The sequence below is a fragment of the Ovis aries genome, chromosome 8 (assembly GCF_016772045.2).
Source record: "Ovis aries strain OAR_USU_Benz2616 breed Rambouillet chromosome 8, ARS-UI_Ramb_v3.0, whole genome shotgun sequence".
Lineage (NCBI taxonomy): Eukaryota > Metazoa > Chordata > Mammalia > Artiodactyla > Bovidae > Ovis > Ovis aries.
This window is the reverse complement of record NC_056061.1, coordinates 75,208,698-75,226,054: the sequence shown is the minus strand read 5'-3', so window position 1 is coordinate 75,226,054 and position 17,357 is coordinate 75,208,698. Positions and strand designations below refer to the sequence as shown.

The window sequence follows — 17,357 nt, the reverse complement described above, 5'->3', positions numbered from 1 at the left end:
TCTTCTGTACCGTCACACGTGGCATGACATTTCCATGACCCAGCCGACTACCGGGATCAAAGATGCCTCTCACCGCCTACTCACAGACTGACTCATCCTGAGTGAACCTCTCATGCATATCAATGGACAGACTCTGATGGCTCAGAGTCGCTAAAGTCTCTGCTCCCCCCTAGTCTGGCTAATTAGCCTTGACATCCCCATCCTTGATTTCTACAAAGCCCACTGCATGCTTGCTCAGTGGCTCCGTCATGTTCACTCTTTGCAACCCCATGGACTGTAGTCCACCAGGCTCCTCTGTCTATAGGATTTTCCAGGCAAGAATACTGGAGTAGGTTGCCATTTCCTCCTCCAAGGGATCTTCCTAATCCAGAGATTGAACGTGTGTCTCCTGCATCTCCTGCAGAGGCATGTGGATTCTTTACCATCGAGCCACCTGGGAAGCCCTACAAAATCCACTGGCATACTTCAAGTAATAACCAAAGCAAAATTACTTATTTTCTTCATGTTTTACCTAGAAATATCCTTTTTCTACCTATCAGCTCTATGTTAGTATCAACTACATCAGAAATGGCATCTATTGAAGTGGGAAAAATGAAGGCATCATTCTGACTAGTCATTCACTAATCCATTAGTGTGGGAACTTCAATTATACTGCTGTGTTTTCTAAAGGGCCCAAGTCAGGAAAGATTTAAATGTCAAGAGTCCACAGTTTGGCATATCAATCAAAATGGGCAAATACAGGTCTCTTTCTTCCTAACGAGGGAGCCACACAGGATGAAACCACGGACCCAAAGTCTGTGACAGAACAATATCAATTCTGTGAAATCAGCAGATTCTTTCAAACCTGCTCTTCAAATTAAATAATGCAAGAATATCATTATCAGTGCATTTGGGCATTTTATGCAATTAATATGTAATGGAGAAATATTGCCTTATATGGAGCCAGATTCAGCCAGCCATGTGGCAAGCTTCATGTTATGTGCTCTCCTACGTACCCTGACTTCTCCACTTATTAACTATGTCACCTGAGGCAATTTACACAGGCTGTTCTGTGTCTCAACTGATGATCATAGTGCCAACCTCATAACTCTGCTGTGAAGATGAAATGATTAATACATGTATTAGATCAGTGCCTGGCATGTGCTTTGAGATGACTAAGCTATTATTATTGTTGATATCACTAATATTCTCATTGCAAATAGCCCTTACTAAAACCTAAGGAGGTGGTTATTAACTACCTCCATTTTCATAAAGGAAGAAAAGGAGGCTTAGAGAGGTTGAGAAAATTGCTATAAGTCACACAAATTTGGTGCTGGTTTAAGACTCTAGATTCAAAGTCCAGTCTTCTTTCCACTCCCCGGTCCCCACCCCAACCGCCAACTCATCCTTTGCAATGAGACTATAAATAGATCTGTCTGATTCAGCAAAGACGGCTTCCTTACATTTCTAACTTCAAAGAGGCATAATAATTGTATGTAAAATTCTTTTGATCAAAAAATAGTACTTCCAGAGAAGGCGACTTGAAAAGGAACATCATTAATTGTCAGGCATTTAGCTGAGATAAGTCAAAGTCCTTTAATGTCCTGCATGTCTTGCTGTGCAAGCAGCTTAGGAAGACTGGCAGGATGGAAAGAAAGAGCACAAGATCAGGTGTCAGAAACTCAAGGATAAGTCGCGGGTCTCTCTGCTCACTGCTGTGAGATCTTAGACAAGTCACCCAAATTCTCTGCTTCAAGTGATGGTTGTGAGGATTAAATAAGATAATACTTGTTCCCTCAGTGTGAACTCTAGAGCTCGGGGGAAACACAAGCTATTATTTTTATCATCACAATCCAGGTGCCAGTAAACTCTGTTTCTTGTACACATAAGCTTAAAGACAAAACTATCCAAACTTTTCTGAAATGATCCTTTAATACATCAATGACATTGACTGAAATTCCCCAGCATTTTATACCATTTCTATTCCTAGGAACCATGAGCTAAAAAAGCGGGCAAGAGAGGCTCCCTCATAAACTCCAGCACCTTTTCCTTCCTTCTTCCTTTGGGACTCCGATGAACATTCAAATACCACATCCTCTCATCTCATAAGCCTCCTCAAAGAGACCAGCTCAGTTCAGTGGCTTAGTGTATCTGACTCTTTGGCGACCCCAAGGACTGCAGCATGCCAGGCTTCCCTGTCCATCACCAACTCCCAGAGCTTACTCAAACTCATGTCCATTGCGAGTCAGTGATGCCATCCAACCATCTCATCCTTTGTCGTTCTCTTCTCCTCTTGCCTATACCCATTCCCAGCATCAGGGTCTTTTCCAATGAGTCAGTTCTTCACATCAGATAGCCAAAGTATTGGAGTTTCAGCTTCAGCATCAGTCCTTCCAATGAATGTTCAGGACTTATTTCCTTTAGGATTGACCGGTTTGATCTCCTTGCCGTCCAAGGGACTCTCAAGAGTCTTCTCCAACACCACAGTTCAAAAGCGTCAATTCTTCTGCGCTCAGCATTCTTTTCAGTCCAATTCTCACGTCCATACATGACCACTGGAAAACTCACAGCTTTGACTATATGGACCTTTGTCGGTAAAGTAATGTCTCTACTTTAAGGAATACTATTATTGCAGGAGGAAAAGATCCTCCATCTCATTTAATTATAAAGAGTATAAACACTTTTCTCCTTGAACATTGCAAAACCTGGGGAAAGGGGAGGAGGCCTCTCATGCATATCCAACCTTTCTCACCTAAATACCAAAAGAGGCACTTCCCCACGCAGAAGAACCGAAGAAAAAAGGGACTGATAAGTGAGTACGGGGCATGTCTGCACCCACCAGTCTGCATCTACTCTCAGCAGCCATCCCTCACCCCCACATGACATGTTAATTTATCTGCATAATTCATCACTTATCCTGACTAAGATTCCACTAAGCTTGTCCAACCCTTTGCAACAATTTGATACTGCTCTCCAAATATCTAATTGTCTAATATCTAATTGTTAAGAGTTAATCTTAATTTCCCAACTATGTATAAATAAAGGAGTTCTAGTCCCCGAAGAGCTAAGGGGGAAGTCTCCCGCTGCCGTTCTGTCCTTACTTCAACAAAGCCTAAAGTCAGATTATCAACCCTCAGATAGGAGTTTACCAGGTCAAATCTTAAAAAAAAAAAAAAAAAAAAAACAGAAAAACCTAAAAACCTCTCCAGAAAAGAGATGTCCAAACAGCAACAGTTTGAGAAGCCCCCTGTTCCATATGGGTGTGTGTGTGTGTTTGCGCTCAGTCGTGTCTGACTCTCTGCAACATTATGGACTATAGTCTACCAGGCTCCTATGTCCACAGGATTCTCCAGGCAAGAATACTGGATTGGGTTGCCATTTCCTACTCCAGGGCATCTTCCTGAGCCAGGAATAGAACCTGTGTCTTCTGCATCTCCTGCACTGGCAGGCATATTCTTTACCACTGAACCACCTGAAATGCACCCCCTTCTCCATACCCACATACAATAAAAAAAAAAAAAATCTGATTTGCAACCTGGTCACTCCATGGTGAGACCCACCAATGGACAAATTGTGCTCATACACACATATTCCAATCAGCTTACTGAGTCCTAACATTCAAACATGAATACACTGCCCAGAATTAGCAAGGATGGACAAAGACAGAGAAAAAGGTGATTCAGAGAAAAAAGAGAAAATGCAGAATGCAGAATAATCTTCAAAAGGAAACAAAACATTGACTGATATCCTCAAAAAGAAAAAAGAAATAAATGCATCCATAATATCAGAAGAAATACTCAAACAAAATAGTGAACAGTGATCAAGAAACAGTTCTTGAATATTAAAAATAAGACAGCTGAAATTTAAAAATATCAATAAAAAGTACAGAAGATAAAGTCAGGGAAATCTTTCAGAAAGTAGAACAAAAGATCAAAGAGACGAAAAACAAAAGGAGAAAGATAAGAAATTAGAGGCTCCATCCAGAAGATGTAACATCTGAATAATAAGAGAACGAAAAATACAGAATATTGAGGGGAAAAATTTATAAAAATAATAAATAGTAAACAGTTAGTTTTGAAGAGCTGAAAGGCATAAATCTTCAGACTAAAAGAGTTTACAAATTACCCAGCATATGAACAGAAAAGAACCCACCCTAGAGCATATCATTGTAAAATTCCAAAACATGGAGATAATCCAAGTTAACTGAAAGGAAAAGAATAGGTCACCTAGATTCTAAGAATGGAAAAAGCTTCAGAATTCTTCACAACCGAAGTAATACAACAATAGAATAATGCCCTTAAAATTGAGTTTTAGAAATGAATTTTATTTAGAATTCCATACCATCCAAACTGTCAATCAAGATACACTTTTATATATGCAAGGATTCAAAAATTTTACCTTTTATACATCCTTTCCCAGAAAGCTATTGTAGGATGATGTACTCCAACTTAAATGAGGAAGACTGAGATTTAAGAAACAAAGCATCTGACATGGGACAGCAGTGAACAGAAGTCTCAACACAATAGCTACTCAGCAGACCCAGAGAATAACTTTTCCATATTGTTGCAAAGGGGCTCCAGGAGGAAAGCCTGGTGTACAGTGAGTAATGATGCATTTGAGCATACAAAAAATATACTACATAGACAAAGATTCTGGAGAGTTCAACAAAAAATACCAATAGGCACTAGACAAAAACAAATGACAAGGTACTTATCAGCTCTAGGAAAAACAAACGGCTATGCAAGAAAGAAGCATTGGTAATATTTCACTGTTTGACTTATCAGTGAAAACCATTTGTTTAAATCATAATATTATTAATCTTGACTACTGGGTTAAAACAATACTGTTATATAATTTTATTGAAGGGATGGAAGGAAATGAATTGTGTGGAGAGTAAGAGATCTATCATATTTCTCTTAAGTCAAGGAGTGAAAAAAATAGTAAATTCATACTTAGCAATATAAGAGTAAACAGCAGGGACACAGCCAAAATTGTTGTTATATAAAGATACATAAATATAAAATATATACTCTAGGGAGGGGAACTAAGGAATGGGAAAGACAATGCTACTTTTTCATCATAAGCCTGTTTTGGGTTTTCAAAATTATGAATATATATATCACATTGATTAAAAATATATATGTTTTGATAACTAAAATTTTAAAATCTCTATGAATACAGTATGTAATCAATATAAAGGAAAACTGGAGATTGTAAGAATAAAGCTCAAATAAGTAACTGACCTCAAGGCAAATGACCCTAAAACCTCCCATTCATTTAAATTTTACACACTCTTAAAAGCATGCTTTCCTCTCACTTTGTAGTTATACCACATCAAAAATAGAAGTCCTCTCATTATTGCTTTGATACAGTAAATTAACTTCAAAACATCTGATAGATCTTCTAATTTCTCTTAGTTATCATAGGAGCAAAGTGCAAATACCTCTTTTACATATATTTTCATAAATGATCAAATCCTTAATTTGTACACTGGTCATTAGAGTATTCATTAAATGCTTTGGTCTAATCAAACTAATATCCACGTGTTTTACATTAATACTTCTGCTCTTGATGAATATCCACACAAAGCATAAAATTTATCCTTCCAATAAAGGCAACCATTCAATTATGAATAACAGAATCAGCTTTAAGCTTTTTAAAAATACATACCTCTACACTAATAGAATGTATTCTCCAGTCATAAATCTAAAATTTTTGCTAAAATGATTCCAAATCTTCTTAATTTCCTTTGAAGTTTGGCTTTTATATGATATAAAAGCATGCAACACAGCCAATTCTATTAGTTTTAAGTCTTCTAGAACCAGACATGTTTAGGTTTACAAATAAGGAAGTCAGTGTTATTCAAACACATGCGCTTCACTTATGGATATAATGGTTACTTAGTGTACACATAATCAAACCACTTATTGTGGTTCTGCCTTAAAAATGGAGAAATTGATTTAATTAAAAAAAGAGGAAAAAACCAGCTCAAACTTGACATTTAGGGAAAGTGATTTGCTTACCTCTGTTGGTTTGTAGCAGTCTACAAGAGCTTCCTAGAAGAAAATACACAGAAGCTTTATTTTAAAATTCAACATCATTTAAGTGAAATCATTTAATTTTTATAACATTATTAACAGGGTAAATCAATATTTCATACTGACTACCAAGAATCACACTGTATTTCACTATCTGTTAGCCCTCTGAAGACAAAATTGTACCTTTCACTTTCACTCTTTAGAACATACACACACACATCTGTCCTTCGGGCTGCCTATGTGGTTCATAACAATCTGGGTACACTTAAGTTGAGACAGCCTGTGAGAGATGGTGGCAATCACACTGGACGTGGAGAATGAGAGCCTGGCTGTGATTCAATCACAAAGTAGCTTGTCTCACCTCTGCAGGCTTTGGTTATCCTTCCCTGGGAACCAGACAGGGTGACCTGATGGCAGTTAAAGCTTCTTTCAAGTAATTACTTTTTTGATTAAAAAAAAAAAATTATGTCATTACATCTTCTATAGAACTGGTGCCTGGGGTTTTTTGCTTGTTTTTGTTTCGCTTTTGTAACTTTCATAACTGGGATGCTATCATCTCCCAACTAATTTACCAACAAGAAATAAGAGCCTGGCTCTACCACATTAAACTGAGACACCAGTAATTATTAACACACTAAACACATTAACACATTTAAATGTGTCCTTTACTTGCCTCTAGTGATCATTTGTCTTCTGTGATAACTAACAGCCATTAACAGTAATTATCAATGAACAGTGAGAACCATGGCAGGTCACAGGTTAATTGGTTTTAGAAACTCACAAATGCCAATTTTAAAATGATAGATTTGACTTCCTGTGGAAAGGGAAATAAGTATTTTTTTGCTCTGGACAAAGGAGATGGGGGAATCTCAATATCCATTGTATTAGGTGAGCATGAACCAATAAAAGATATTTTATTAGAATTATGTTGTAAACAATCTTATCTAGAAATGAATTTCATGAATGGTATAATCCACAACTGCAAGACCAGAATCCTGGGTTTAGGTATTCCAGTTCTAGCTCAGCCCCTCTCCTTCTCATACAATTGTGGGACATGCCTTCCTTCTCTGGCAAATGGATCTCTGGAGGCAGAAACATCCTTCTCCCAAGAAGCTGGAGCTGAAGAAACCCATATCCGTAAGGTGGTGTAAGATGTGACTATAGTCAGGTCTTTTGGGCTGTTTTATCCCCAGATATGCAGTTTATGTGGGTGAATACTCAGCCTCCTATTGATTCCCTCTGCAAACTGCCATTCCCCAAGTGCTGGTGCCAATACCACCCGAGGGCAGGATCAGTGAGAGCCATGCTCTGGAGACCCAAGTGGATTCAAGCATTCACCAAAGGATTGAGATTTTGAGTACTACTTACTCGTAATTTTAAAGCCCTCTCTTCTTCACTGTCTGCATCAAGAAGATCATCAATGTCAATTTCCACATCGGGCATTTCTTCTTCCTGGGGGACAAATATGGAAACATTCTATTTAGTAAGATACTGCATTGTATCAAACCAATGTCTTAGTAAGATACTGCACTGTATCGAACAAATGTCATTGAGTCATATAGATGTGCTGACAATTAACGGGGGTGGGGGCACAGGGAAGAAACTCGGAGGAAGAGGGAAAGAAGAAGGAAGGGGAACTAGGAGACAGAAAGGAGGAAAGAGAAGAAAAATGAAGAAGAGGTGGGAAGGGGAAGGAGGGAAAAGGAACAGAGGGAGGAGTGGGAGCAAAGGAGACATTAGCGTCACAAAGCAGACACTAATGCTACCTCAACAATGAGGATTTCCCACTTTCTCAGAGGAAATTGCCTTTCTGAGTTTTTAATGGGGGGGTTGATCAATTATAGGAAGAGTAGTGTGACTTGCAGCTTCCCACCCAACATCTACACTTCCCTTAGTGACTACTGTGTCTGTTTTCAAGGGTCGGGGGTACGGGGGGGGGGGGACATGGATCTGCATTTCCCTTCCTAGCTCTGGGTCTGGAAAAATCTGAGTCCACCAGGGGTTTCTGAGCCAGGGCTCTTGGGTCAGTGTCACCCCAGCCCCAGTTATAGACTCCTTGTTCTTTCAACAGCAGCATCCTGGCTGGAGAGCGGGCTGAGGCAGCCCGTTACCTAGAAACTGCTGCAACCATTGTGCAATCATGAAGGGAGAGTCTGACTCATGGTGGGCAGACTGGGGAGAAGTAAGAAAAGAGGGTTCTAGAAAATGTCGCCTCTGAAGCCCACCTACATTCCAGTAGAGCCCTATTATTGTGAATCGAGTTTAATATTGCTGCAGCCAAAGACATCCCGTCCATAACAGGGGGCGGCGGGGAAGTGCAGCGGCAGAGCAGTGATGGACCGCCTGATCTGGAATCTGACCTCCAGCGCCTGATCTGGAATCTGACCTCCAGCGCCCGGTCAATCCCGGCTCCCTCTCCTCTCTGTTACCTGATATTCCCCACATCTCCGTCTGAGAAAGCAGAGAGAAAGATCGCATTTAGAAGAGTGCTTTAATTTCGCATTTCCCCTTCCCATGAGGAGTCACCTGCATGCCAACTCATCCCAGCCTCAGGGATGGCGAGGAGTATTTACAGAAGTCAGAGAGAAACTTGTGCGTGGACACCTGCGCGTCCACCTGGGCTTCGCTGCTCGGTGCCAGCTGCATGGTCTGGTCCTCAGAGGCAAGGCTGACTTTCTGAGAATTTCCTTTCTAGCAAAGCATGTTTTTCACTAGGTAATGGTGCTCAACCATTCTTTTTCCTGCTCCTACACAAAAGTGAGGACCCAAGTGTTTTGAGGAAACTGAGGCAGATGATATACTACTGTGAAATAATAAGTAAATGTTTATTGCTGTCTGTATCCCAGTTCCTGACACAGAGCTCTTCAAACCCTTGTAAATAGTGAAAGTGAAAGTGAAGTCGCTCAGTCACCTCCAACTCTTTGCAACCCCATGGACTGTAGCCCACAAGCCTCCTCCATCTATGGGATTCTCCAAGCAAGAGTACTGGAGTGGGTTGCCATTTCCTTCTCCAGGGGATCTTCCCAACCCAGGGATCGAACCCAGGACTCCCACATTGTAGGCAGATGCTTTACCGTCTGAGCCACCACGGAAATCCTTGTAAATCCTTGTAAATAGGTGACTATTGTGTGTGTGTGTGTGTGTGTTTAACTATTATAAGATATGAAGTCGATATTGGAAAGTTCAGATAAAGCAGAAGGAAAACTGAACCCAAAGTAGAGGGGCAAGTCTAAGACGTTAGTCTTATTAAAGTTAAAATCTCTTTTTAAAATTGTTAATAATACTAACAAAAAATGGGAAGGAAAAAGCAAGTCTCCTTAGAGAAGTCAAATGACCTCAGAACTGGGGAAGAATGATTCTTGCTGGAGGGTAGGGATAGGAATAAAAGTAAAACATAATCACCTGGTCTTCCAGGACATCAGAAAAGCAGTACAGGGTTGGAGGTATGTATCTGCCTATAGGAATATTTGACAGTACCTTACAGGCCCTAAGACTCAGTCTACATGAGGCAATGAACACAGCATCACTGTGCTCCACTTAGAGCTGGCTGGGCTGCTGAGCCTTTTCCCTCCTTTCCTGGAAGCCATCCAGCCCACACTTTTATCCAGCCAGTCTGTCTCTCAGGCTGGTACAGAGCCATTCTTTCAAATGAGATAACCAATTTTAAGCCCTCCCCAGGGCTTTGGAAGCAACAGTTAGAACTGGACATGGACCAACAGACTGGTTCCAAATAGGAAAAGGAGTATGTCAAGGCTGTATATTGTCACCTTGCTTATTTAACTTCTATGCAGGGTACATCATGAGAAATACTGGACTGGAAGAAACACAAGCTGGAATCAAGACTGCCGGGAGAAATATCAATCACCTCAGATATGCAGATGACACCACCCTTATGGTAGAAAGTGAAGAGGAGCTAAAAAGCCTCTTGATGAAAGAGGAGAGTGAAAAAGTTGGCTTAAAGCTCAACATTCAGAAAACAAAGATCATGGCATCTGGTCCCATCACTTCATGGGAAATATCTGGGAAAACAGTGGAAACAGTGTCAGACTTTATTTTTTTGGGCTCCAAAATCACTGCAGATGGTGATTGCAGCCATGAAATTCAAAGATGCTTACTCCTTGGAAGGAAAGTTACGACCAACCTAGATAGCATATTGAAAAGCAGAGACATGACTTTGCCAACAAATGTCCATCTAGTCAAGGCTATGGTTTTTCCAGTAGTCATCTATGGATGTGAAAGTTGGACTGTGAAGAAAGTTGAGCACTGAAGAACTGATGCTTTTGAACTGTGGTGTTGGAGAAGACTCTTGAGAGTCCCTTGGACTGCAAGGAGATCCAACCAGTCCATTCAAAAGGAGATCAGCCCTGGCTGTTCTTTGGAAGGACTGATGCTAAAGCTGAAACTCCCATACTTTGGCCACCTCACTCGAACAGCTGACTCATTAGAAGACTCTGATGCTGGGAGGGATTGGAGGCAGGAGGAGAAGGGGATGACAGAGGAAGAGATGGCTGGATGGCATCACCAACTCGATGGACATGAGTTTGGGTGAACTCTGGGAGTTGGTGATGTACAGGGAGGCCTGGCGTGCTACGATTCATGGGGTCACAAAGAGTCGGACATGACTGAGCCACTGAACTGAACTGAACTGAAGTGAGGGCTTTGGAAATGTGGTGCTGAAGAAGACTCTTGAGAGTCCCTTGGACTGAACAGAGATCAAACCAGTTCATCCTAAAGGAAATCAGTCCTGAATATTCATCAGAAGGACTGATGCTGAAGCTGAAACTCCAATACTTTGGCCACCTGATGTGAAGAGAACAGACTCCTTGGAAAAGACCCTGATGCTTGGAAAGATTGAAGGCAAGAAGAGAAGGGAGCAACAGAGGATGAGATGGTTATCACTGACTCAATGGACATGAGTTTGAGTAAACTCTGGAAGATGGTGAAGGACAGGGAAGCCAGGCATGCTACAGTTCATGGGGTTGCAAAGATTTGGACACGACTGAGCAACTGAACAAAGGACAGAGCAGAGAGATGGGGACAGATGTGGCCTCTACTGGGGGAGGATGCCGGAGGACCCCAGGGCTGCACTCCACTCAGTCAGGATGCTGGGGAAGACCACACTGACGCTTCCCCGTGTGGGTGCCAGTCTCCCTGTTCAGCATTTACCCTTCACGCTGGTATTTTCTTGCTCCAGTGCTGCCTGTGCTGACTTCTTATATTGTGTATATTTGAAATTGTGGTTGAAAGAAAGACTGTGGGTGGAGAGGGGAGCCATTTGGGGAGCCACAAAGAGCAGTGTGGCTCTCAAGGGGCTGCCAGACTTTCCACAGTGAAAGGACTGGTGGGAGCTAACACACCAACAAAGAAACTCACTAGATGACGGGACAACTGGCAGCCCATGACCACAGATTGCCCCTGGGAAGACGCAGTGTGGGATAAATGACGCCTGAACACATGGACCCTCCCTGGAGCCAGGGAAGACTGACGCCACGGCACACACGGTGCGGATATTCTAGCAAATGTGGTGCAAGATTAATTCACCTAAGCCCACAGCTCAGCACGACTTTAATAACCACCATGTAAGGGCAAAACACCCAGAGCCCGTTTCAGCTGATGCTGTTCAAGAAAAACCAAGTAAAAGCGAGAACCTCACAAGTTTCAGTGTAACAGTCTATACAGCCTCGCCGGAAGTTCCCTGACTCCTCTCTCAAAGCAGTCATTTGGGTTCAGTGATTAGACACGCTTTGGGTGCAAAGTGTGCATTTATGTCACGGTTTAATGAAATCAAGTAGAGGAAACAGGATATAGAAACTCGTTCAAGTAATTACAGCTGAGGGGAGCTCCGTGCCTGCTCTTCTGAAAGGAAATAAAAGAATAAATGAACAATGCCCTCGTCAGCACAGCACAGCACAGGTTTCCCCGCAAACATCGTTCAGCTTTGAGGCCAAATTTGGTCAAACAAGCTTTTACTTGCACAGCGGCAGAGTCTCGCCTACACGGCAGCGTCTGCAATTAGGTGTCCTCTCACCACGACTGTACCGGGCTCCCCAAAAGTTCTGACCTCGTATGACCCATTTCCCCCACCCTTGAGGTCTGGGCCATCCAACGTGGCCACCACATGTGGTATTTATGTTTAAATTCACTAAGATGAAATAGAATTCAAAATCTGGTTCCCCAGTCACCTTAGCCACATTTTAGGGCTCAGCTACCACATGGGCAAGTGACATGGGGTCTTTCATTTCACTGGACACCATGGCCCTAGGGTCCACTCACTCTCTGGCCCCAACAAAGCAAAGCCCCTTCCCCTCTTAAAGGAGCTTGACAGGAATAAAGAAAGCAGCCAGCATCCCAAGGTCACCGCCATGCCCCAAGGGCATATAGCTGAGAAATCCTGGGTTTGGCTTTCTAAGTGGGAAGGTTGATGCAAACCAAGTATTTACTCGTTGAGTAATTGTACCGAATCACTAGGTATCAGCATTTTCTACCAACCGATGAGCTTCTCAGGACCCCCACCTGCTTCTCTCAGAAGCCAGGAGGAGGTCAGGTTGAGTGTATGGACAAGAGCAGAGCATGGAACACAGAGCAGGGTGGATTCTGAAGGTTGGTGATCCTGAAACCAAAGCCCTGGGGAGGACAGAGAGACGGGGCCACGGAGGTACAGGCGGGAAGACAAAGCAGATCTAGCATCAAGCATAGAATCCTGCGTATATTTGGGGTTTAATCATTTCAATGAGGAGTGTGGACATAGTCCAAATTCAATTGATGTTCTCTTGAGCTCTATCTTCTGTGTAAAGCAGTATCAGTGAATAACCTTGGGGACAGATCAGGTCACTTACAAGGAAGAAACTCCACCCATGACATACTCTGGTTTGCTAGAATTTAGTTGTGTTCAGGGACTTCCCTGCACTAAAAATAGATATGCCAACAGGGGCTCAGGTGACAAGATATGAAACAACCTCTTCAAAGTGGCTGGGTAAGTCACTAGCTAACATCATCCCCACTGAGTGAGAGGTCTTCCTGTTGGTACCCACAGAACGAGGCCGTTGATCACGTGTGCATCCTTCTGGTTAAGAAAGTATCCATTGAGCGTTCACCATGAGTGAGGCTCTGTGTGTCAACCCTGTGAGGCCATGCTCTGGAGAGGCAGCCGACACACAAAAACAAAATGATATCCAGAGGCACCAAAAGACAGACAAACCAAAGTGCTTTATGATGAAGGAAGGGGAACACTTCCACCTGGAGCAGGGAGGGAGGGTTTCACAGAGGAGAAGCTGGCCTTGTAGAATGGCAGGATTTGGACAGGCTTAGAGGACAGTGAAAAAGTTGGCTTAAAGCTCAACATTCAGAAAATGAAGATCACGGCATCTGGTCCCATCACTTCATGGGAAATGGATGGGGCAACAGCGGAAACAGTGTCAGACTTTATCTTTTTGGGCTCCAAAATCACTGCAGGTGGTGACTGCAGCCATGAAATTAAAAGGCGCTTACTCCTTGGAAGGAAAGTTATGACCAACCTAGATAGCATATTCAAAAGCAGAGACATTTCTTTACCAACAAAGGTCCATCTAGTCAAGGTTTTCCAGTAGTCATCTATGGATGTGAGAGTTGGACTGTGAAGAAAGCTGAGCACTGAATAATTGATGCTTTTGAACTGTGGTGTTGGAGAAGACTCTTGAGAGTCCCATGGATTGCAAGGATATCCAACCAGTCCATCCTAAAGGAGATCAGTCCTGGGTGTTCATTTGAAGGACTGATGCTGAAGCTGACACTCCAATACTTTGGCCACCTCATGCGAAGAGTTGACTTATTAGAAAAGACCCTGATGCTGGGAGGGATTTGGGGGTAGGAGGAGAAGGGGATGACAGAGGCTGGATGGCATCACTGACTCGATGGACGTGAGTCTGAGTGGACTCTGGGAGTTAGTGATGGACAGGGAGGCCTGGCATGCTGCAATTCATGGGGTTGCAAAGAGTTGGACACAACTGAGCCACTGAACTGAACTGAACTGAACTGAGAAGGGGACAGAGAGCACCCAAAAGAGACAGGATGGTATACAGGAGGCAAAATACCAGAATTGTTCTAAATATCGGGTACAGAAAGGGAGTCAGACTGCTCTGGGCTGCAAATATTAATACTATTGCCTATGAAAGCCAGAAATGAGAGCTGAGGCAGGTGGGAGTATGGAGTATGAGTGCAACAGGCAAGAGAAAACATGCCCCATGGAAAACCAGCAAAAGAAAAGAAAACAAAAAACTCAAAACCCTCCATTCCCGACCACTGCAACCTTTTAGGAACAAATGCTCAGTGTTACCAGATTTTCCAAGTTTTCAGAAAAGTTGAAAAGATGGATTTTTTAATGTTAAAATATCCTGATTTTTTTTTTCCAGTTGGCTTACAAGTCCTTAAAATATTGTGAAAGACAAACAAAATCCATCCCCTTCATGTTGCCAGCCTTTCCTTGCAGACTGTAGCAACGGAGGGCTCTAGAGCAAGGGTGGGGAATAACGTTGGGAGAACTGGCCCAGCTGCGCAGTCCCAGCCCAGGGGCCCAGGGGTCCAGGGGCCCAGGGTACGGGGTAGGGTTGCTGCTGAGAGGCTGCTGCACTCATCTATGGGAGCTAACAGGGCCTGGATGCCAGTTGAGGCAAGAACGGAAAGATTTCAACAGTGATAAATAGGAAGGAGAAAGAGATGGAATTTGGAGATGAACTGGAAGTTGGAAGAGGGAAAGAGAAGATGCAGGTTTCCAGCCTGAGAGGTTTTTTGTTTGTTTTGCTTACAATTTCTTTCTTTTTAAAAAAATTTATTTTATCATTTGCTGCTGGGCCGGGTCTTTGTTGCGGCATGCAGGATCTTTAGTTGCAGCATATGGGCTCTAGTTCCCTAATCAGGGATTGAACTTGAGTTCCCTGCATTGGTAGCTCAGGATCTCAGCCACTGGACCACAAGGGAAGTCCCAAGCCTGTGCAGTTTTGAAGAAACACACAAAGACAGGACATGCCTCGGACCCTGAAGATACCTCACAAACCAAAACGCAGTTCAGAGGGCAGCTATCTCCAGCAGCCCCACCCCTAAGCACAAGGGGGACCCCCACGCTGCCACATCCCCGTGCAGGCAGGACTCTGCAGGGCCTGTGACCACCCCCGGCTCACGCACCAGGACACAGTGATGCAACCTCATATTGCGTTCCTGAAACACAGACGGCCTGTGGGGAAAACACACACACTCATACACTGCTAACCAGAGATTTTACACCATGAACCCCGACAAGTGTGGGGTCAGCCGTAAAAAGTACAAATGTTCGCCTCCCTCCACAACAGGGAAGGCGGCAGGAAGGAAGATGCTAAAGCAGCTTGAAAACCCTCAAGCACTTTGAAAACGGAGAATGGTTTTTAAGCTCCACCACACAGCCGAAGGGCTTCCCGAAAGTGACAGTGGCTCATTGTTCTCCACAGTCTCCACCCGAAAATAAGGACGTGAAGGGCTGTGTTGTGAGCTTGGTGCCAGCGAGGGAGACAGGGCAGTGGGGCCGGGTGGGCACTCGCCTATTCTGATACCCGCACTCCCCACAGCTCCCCTCCACAGGCTTAAGGGGGAACTGGAGGAGGAAAAACCAAAGAAGGTCCCCACTCCCAGGGACTATGTGAGTGTTATTTATTTTCTCTGAAAATATTTGCATTTCATGTTTTCATTAATGACAGCCCAAAACCATTTCTGTAAGCAAGCACATTTCTTCTAAGAATTATCTGGATGACCATCCCATAACTAGATCCAGCTCTGTGTTTATCATCAAGCAGAACTATGTTAATGGCCTAAGGAGAAAAAAGCCAACAGATAGATTTAACACTGACTCATTCACACCAAGTGAAGCCCCAAGCCACTGCTCAAAAGACTGTGCTGCCCACAACTCTGCCTTGCTGTTGTGTTAGTGGCTCAGCTGTGTCAGACTCTTTGTGACCCCATGGACTGTAGCCCACCAGGCTCCTCTGTCCATGGAATTCTCCAGGCAAAAAGACTGGAGTGGGTAGCCATTCCCTTCTCCAGGGAATCTTCCTGACCCAGGTATCAAACCCATGTCTCCTGCGTTGCAGGCAGATTTTTTATCATTTGAACCACCAGGGAAGCCAACTGTGCCTAATTCCCCTTAGAGAAGGAATGACATCAGCCATCTCAGTCAATTCACATTGTACATTTGAGTTGGTTGGGTACTTTATGGTTAATTTGCAATTTTGATTTTGTAGTCAGAAGAACCGCAAGCATAAAAAGTTTATGCTTGGTTTTAAGCGGCTTATATCTAAATATTATCATATTAAACCTTTAAATCACATCATAGTAAACCTTTAAAGCCCTCAAATTTGTAAGAAATTTTTACTTAAAAAGGAGCCCAGCCTACCCTAAGGCACATCACTGTGAAATATCAGAACACTGGAGATGAAGCGGAGATCTGGGAAGCTTTCAGAAGGAAAACAGGTCACACACACAAGGACAGAAAATCAATGTCATCAGGCTTCCCAACAACAGTGCTGTGAGCTGGAAGCCAAGAGAGCAAACGTGCCAAGATCCTAAGGGAAAACGATGCCTACATCCCCCCGGACTGTCAACTAAGAGATAGGGAAAAATCACAGACATTTTATGACACATCAGGTTTTATATCTTAATATGTTTACCTCCTGTTTCAGGAAGAAATGCTCCAGTGAAACAAATAAACTAAGAGAGTCATCTGTTGCTGTGGACCGTGGAGGCCAGAGGGCGTACGAGGATCAGGACTGAGGAGGGGGGCATGAAGAACTGGGAAGGGACCAAGACTGAGTGGGGAGGCGTAAAGAGCTGGAAAGCTGAGTGAAAGGAGAGGAGATGAGCCTCTTTTTAATAGGGGCACCAGATCCAGTCCCTGATGGGCCCACATCCACCAGGCACTTTAGAGGAGCTGGGGTAGGAGAGTCCTGTAATAGAACTCAAAGAGTTAAACGAGCACACACCATTCCAGATTCAACACTGACAATCCCATGTCGCTAGCACATATCTAATACACGCTTGGTTTTTGCTTTTTTGAGTTTGTTTGTTTACATCCCCTTTTTCTTGGATTGCCTTCCCATTAGGTCACCACTGAGCACCAAATCCAGTTCCCTGTTCTATACAGCAGGTTCTCATTAGTCATCTCTTTTATACATAGTATTGATAGTGTATATATGTCAGTCCCAATCACCCAATTCTTGTTTTGAAAGTTAAATAACCTTCAAAGGCTGAAGCTTGCTCCGAGCCAAACAGCAAAATCCGTCAAACTCCTCCTTTAAAAAGATTAGAACAGCCTGACTGGGCTTCACCCTGTGATAAAGCGAA

General features: G+C 43.2%; 1 protein-coding gene across 1 annotated transcript in view; it reads right to left on the bottom strand.

Moving 5' to 3' along the window:
* PPP1R14C (protein phosphatase 1 regulatory inhibitor subunit 14C) overlaps positions 1 to 17,357 on the bottom strand; it is an 87,190-nt gene that overhangs the window by 12,788 nt on the left and 57,045 nt on the right. The window contains exons 2-3 of the mRNA XM_027972555.2: positions 7,386 to 7,469; positions 6,003 to 6,035 (exon numbers count right to left, since the gene is read on the bottom strand). Coding sequence (XP_027828356.2) covers positions 6,003 to 6,035; positions 7,386 to 7,469 — 117 coding nt within the window. The remainder of the gene's footprint in view (positions 1 to 6,002; positions 6,036 to 7,385; positions 7,470 to 17,357) is intronic.